This window comes from Sebastes umbrosus, chromosome 4, assembly GCF_015220745.1.
Source record: "Sebastes umbrosus isolate fSebUmb1 chromosome 4, fSebUmb1.pri, whole genome shotgun sequence".
Taxonomy (NCBI): Eukaryota; Metazoa; Chordata; class Actinopteri; order Perciformes; family Sebastidae; genus Sebastes; species Sebastes umbrosus.
In genome coordinates this window covers 8,947,735-8,953,265 of record NC_051272.1, presented here as the reverse complement: position 1 = coordinate 8,953,265, position 5,531 = coordinate 8,947,735, and the positions used below count along the sequence as shown (strand labels likewise).

The window sequence follows — 5,531 nt, the reverse complement described above, 5'->3', positions numbered from 1 at the left end:
CGTGCACACGGCGCCCGCCGTCAGAGTCGTGTCCAGCTACTGGCTCTGAATCAGCAGCTGGCTACTGTTGTCAGAGACCGACCGCAAATAACCAACACAACATTTATTAAAATTGACGAAACGCAACCGATAAACATCGGCCACTGCCATCGGCGAATATCATCATATTTGGGCAGTCAGCAAAATGAATATCGGACAATACCGATGTTCAGACGATAACTCGGTGCATCCCTAATTATTTTAACCCTCGCACAACCAACTCTGTGGTCATAACTATTCTCTCCGTCCCATGTGACTTGAACGTTAGCATGCTCTTTGCTGCAGAGTTCAACGGCTCCAAGCTTCTCAACCGACTTCATTACGTCTTCAATTATCCAAAAATAATCAGTGTTCTGAGACAATTGGTTAAAAAGATCTGTGTGTGATTAACAGGCAGCTCCACCATCACACTCATATACACAGATTTTTATCGATGAAAGTGAAATCACAAAGATGTAAAAAATCCTGTGGAAACTTGTTGACTTTGTTAAACTTTCCACTGTGCAATAGCAATATTCAATATTCTGTGCAATATCAACAATATCTTACTGACTTTATCTTTATTGTTTGCTTGCTTATTTATTAGATCTTGTTTTGTTTTTTACTGATGCTTCTTGTTGTCTGCACTGTATCCCTTTGCTGCTATAATCCTGCAAATTATTAATAAATTAATAAAGGATTATCTCATTTTATCTATGCAGTCTGCAGAGAGGTGGACAATATGAAATGAAAATAACACAACAGACAGAACTTTTCTTCTTCTCTGGTGTTTAAAACCACTGCAGCTTTATTCATATTTAATATTTTATGATCAGATTTTGTCAATGTTCCAAATATCTGTCAGTTTTGTACCATTATGAATTAATCCTTAATTTACCCCTGAAAACATACCAGAGATCCCTTAATTTGTCCTTTAATTTGAAATTATAAAAACTAAAACCTTTAAAACACCTTATTAAAATAGAATTAAGGAACGTGGAAATGCTTCTTATTCATTAATAAAATTGTTTATAATAATTTTAACAGTCTATAAGGCAGGTAATGCAGCCTTTAGAATAAATTAGACTACATTAGATAATATCAATCAGTGCTGTAAAATCAGTGTGTTGTAAGTAGCAATGTGAGAGATCAGAGGGAAATAAAGGAAATAAAACGTAATGATCAGAATCTGGAAAAACAATGTATACACCCTAAATAAACAATAATATACAATCATTACATTAAATGATAGAGAATATTTCTGGAGAAAATCAAATGGTTGTTCTACTCAGTGTGATTGACAGGAGAGATGATCAGAGGGGCAGAGTTTTTACCATCATAATTAGTACAAGGACCAAAGTATGGGAAGAGTTTCTCAGTGAAGGAGCAGCCAGTAAAGGAGTAGATAAGAGCTGCAGCATCAACATCATAAAAGGAGACCAGACCCTCCTCATAATCCACAAACACCCCCACCTTCTCAGGCTGAGACTTCAGAGAGAGATGGACTGAAGGGTCAGCAAAAGCTTTGTACTCATTTTCATTCCTCAACCATATCAACCAGTAACCATTCTGAGGAGACGCTGTGATGTTTCCCTTCCTGTTGATCGACTCTCTGGCCACTCCTAAAGTCCACTTAGACTTCCCTTTAACCTGAACCTCGTAGTAAAACCTTCCTGAAGAGAAACTCTGCTTTGCTAAGACACAAGCACAATAATCAAATCTCTCTGGGTTGTCTGGGAGATTCTTCTTTACATCACCATGTTTAACTTGTTTTCCATCATCAGACAGGATGAGTTCAGGATGTGCTGTATCAGGATCAAGTGTCACATCCACTGCAGACTGCTGGACCCTCTTCAGCTCGGCTTCAAACAGCTTCTTCATCTGTTTACTGAGCGTCTCCTCCAGCTGATTCACAGCTCTCCTCACAGTCCCATCATATGAAGGTGAACAGACGCTGACTTCTGTCCAGTCCTTGGTGGGTGGAGCAGCGTTCAGGGACGTGAAGCTTTGGAGAAGGTTGAGGTGGTCTTCAGAAAGTAAGAGCTGCTCCACCTCAGTGCTTCTCTTCTTCAGCTCAGAGATTTCCTGTTCCAGCTCTTTGATGAAGCCTTCAGCCTGTTTCTCTGTCTTTCTCTGCTTCTCTTTGATCGTGTCGATGAGCTCGGCCTGGCTTCTCTCAACAGACTCCTTCAGAGCGGTGAAGACCTGAACACCATCTGCTATCTCTCTGTCTGCATCTTCCTTACTGAGCCCCACTGAGTGTTTCATCTCCTGAATCTTCAGTCGTCTCTTCTGGATCATCTGCTGAATTTCAGCCTCTATCTTCCCCAGCTCGGCATTCTTTCCTTCATATTCTTCTTTCAGAGGAACAACATCATGTGTCTTGTGGTCTAAAACAGTGCAGAGCATGCAGACACACATCTGGTCGGTCTTACAGAACAGCTCCAGCAGTTTATCGTGCTTCGTACACATCCTGCCTTCCAGGTTCTCCACAGGGTCGATCAGCTGATGTCTTTTCAGGCCTGACCTCGTCAGATGAGGCTCCAGGTGAGTCTCACAGTAGGAGTCCAGACACACCAGGCAGGACTTCAGGGCCTTCAGTTTGGTTCCAGTGCAGACATCACAGGGAACTTCTCCTGGTTTGGCAGCTTGTTGCTCTGAGCTGCTGCTGCTGCTGGCTTTCTGTTGAGCTGACTGTCTGAACTGAGCAGCCACCTCAGAGATGAAAGTATTGACCTGCAGCTCAGGTCTGGTGGAGAAAATCTTTTTACAGTTGGGACACTGAAACGGGACATTAATATCCCAGTGCTGAGTGATGCAGGTTTTACAGAAGTTGTGTCCACATGGTGTGGTGACTGGATCAGTGAACACATCCAGACAGATGGAGCACAGAAACTGATCTTCAGTCAGCAGACAGCTGGCAGCAGACATATCTACACTCTGAGGACAACAAACAAAACTGTAATTACATTTCTTTTGATTATTTGTTTAATAAAATCAAACACACACAGTCAGTTGGGCTGGTAGTTTGCTTTTTACCTGCCCTCATCATATTTATTACAATTAACTGTGATATAATTATCCAGTAATTTACTTTATTATTTGTTTTACTGAAGCGTCTGAGGGAGCAGAGCAGAATAAAAATCACCTTCTCTGTCTAAAGAGCGTTAGAGTCAGAGAGTCAGCTCGGACAAAGAGGAGGAAGAGGAGGATCAGAGAGAGAGGATGAAGATACAGAGAGCAGAGAATCAGACACATTCGATGTGCAGAAGAAAAGATGGAAGCTACTGCTCTGGACTGCAGGACATTATATATATAATATCATTTCTCTCCACAACCCCCACGGCCACCGATGGACCTCAGTGAAACATGTGCCCTGAGGGGAACTTCCTGTCTGAGTAGAGCTGAGGTTTGGAGTTCAGACAGGAAACAGGTCTGTGAATTAGCTCAAACTAATGCTAGCTGTGACTGTATTCTGTCTAACCTTAACTAGCCGGAGTTCAGTCACTGTGGTTTACCTCTGTTTAGTATTTCTGGCAACATTTCCAGGTTGTTTTGATCTATTCTTTAAACAGATGTAAAACAGTCAGATTCTGGTTTGAACTATATTTAGTTAGTGCATTTAGTCTCTGGAGGTCAGTGTACTCACCAGTGTTTGGCAGAGATTCTGCTGTGTTGTTGATAAAAAGCTGCTGGATTCAGTTGAATGTTTCTTTAGAGAGAAACGGAGAGACTCGTCTCGACCTCAGCTCTGCTGTCGCTCAGACAAACTTTCAGTTTTATAAAAAGAAATGTGACGCTGAAGCTCTCCTCTTTCAGTGTTGCTCCACCTCTCAGTGGCCCGTCGCCAACAGGGAGTGGTGGAGGAAGTATTCAGACCTGATCCTTTATTTTCTCCACTACAAGTAAAAGCCCTGCATTCAAAACCCTTACTTAGAGCCCAATATGCATGAAGTACTGATAGTAAAAGTATTGATTGAGCAGTAAAATGTTCCCTGTCAGTGTTTTACTATTATATCTGATGTTTCTGGATTAATATTACTGCTGCATTAATGTGTATGTTGCATTTTAACTCATTTATATCCTGTTGGCTAGTTTAATCAACAGCAATGCATCATGGTCTGTAAGATCATCATATGTTTGTAGCGCCGCTGTCCTGTGAGAACCACGTATCTCTAAAAAGTCAACCTTTCATTGGTGTCAAACAAAACAGCTTTGCTTTAAGCTTTGTGACGATGCATTTTCCAGCTGATCTAAGAGTTTTTTTTAAAGAGTTTATTTAGCTTAAGAAGGATTTGCTCAACACATAAAGGAAAATTCGATCCTGCACAAACATTCAACATCAACACATCTGGAGATACGTGGTTGTCACTGGACAGGAAGGGGATGAAGGATTATAATCTGAAAAGATATTCAAGTACAAGTACCTCAGATTTGTACTTAACTACAGAACTTAAGTAAATGTACTTAGTTACATTCCACCACTTACCTGTAACAGAGTATTTTAACAGTATGGTATTACATTGGGGGACTCAGGATGTAAAGTGCCCTCTAGGGAGTCCGTCCAGTGGAGGAAATGTGATAAAGTGCCCTCTAAGGTGTCTTTCCAGTGGAGAAAATGTGATGGGAAGTCTCTTGTGTTACATCAAGCAGTGATACTTAGAGGTTATGGATTAAAATCTCATAATGTGAAGAGATGAAAGAATTTAAAACCTATTTAATCGTTTTGTAAGAGGCAGAAGTTTTGATTCAACAGGTGGAGGGAGGCCAGCAGCAGCCTCCAAGGAAAAGGTGAGTGGGTGGACTCCAAAACAAGTCAGACGAGCTTTTCTACTCCAACTGGATTCAGCAGAGAGACGGCACATGCTGCTCGGGCCAACCTGAGTCTACTGTTCTGTAAACAAAATACCACATACAGCACTGAAAATATACAGACTGAACTTTAATGCTACATTAAAGAATTAGAGTTGTGTAATTTAGGTTTAGCCTGGTTCATGGCATATAAAGGCCTTTTAGAGAGTGACTGAATTCCTTTTTAAATTTTTACCTTAAATTTATTTTAATTCCCTTTATCCTTTATTAATGTAATCAAGGTCATTTTAATGAGTTTTTAAATGAATACTGTAGTACTGTTGGATGGATTATCTGCTAAATAAGGTTTTTTTTAGAAGTCAAACTTTCCTTAAACTTGACGAACTAACACAAAAGCTATCCCTTAATTTATACCTTTTTTTTCAACTAAGATAAAATTAAGGGATGGCTGATCATTTCTAAACCATGCCATGAACCACTAACTGTATCTTACAATAATCCAGTAATTAACTGCAAATTTGATTACTTAATTACTTAAATTAAATTTCAAGGCGTACCTGTAATGGTGTTTTTATAAACATGAAGAGTTTTGTGTTGTGTTTCTGTTGCAGGTGTTCAGTGGGAACAGGAAACAGTTGTTGGACCAATCACAGTGAAGGAGAGACCTCTAGAGTGAGAAAACTAAATAACAACTTTTAAAA

At 40.1% G+C, this 5,531-nt stretch overlaps 1 protein-coding gene across 1 annotated transcript; it reads right to left on the bottom strand.

The window, feature by feature from the left end:
* Positions 1 to 1,062: 1,062 nt before the first annotated feature.
* LOC119486888 (E3 ubiquitin-protein ligase TRIM39-like) lies at positions 1,063 to 3,778 on the bottom strand. Its single transcript, XM_037767385.1, has 2 exons — positions 3,668 to 3,778; positions 1,063 to 2,956 (listed from the first exon to the last, which is right to left on the bottom strand). The coding sequence occupies exon 2, from the start codon at positions 2,947 to 2,949 to the stop codon at positions 1,303 to 1,305; it is 1,647 nt and encodes a 548-aa protein (XP_037623313.1). The 5' UTR covers positions 2,950 to 2,956; positions 3,668 to 3,778; the 3' UTR covers positions 1,063 to 1,302.
* Positions 3,779 to 5,531: the final 1,753 nt, after the last annotated feature.

Excerpts from the sequence above, each read along its gene's own strand:
- LOC119486888 (XM_037767385.1), bottom strand. The coding sequence starts at position 2,949 with ATGTCTGCTGCCAGCTGTCTGCTGACTGAAGATCAGTTTCTGTGCTCC.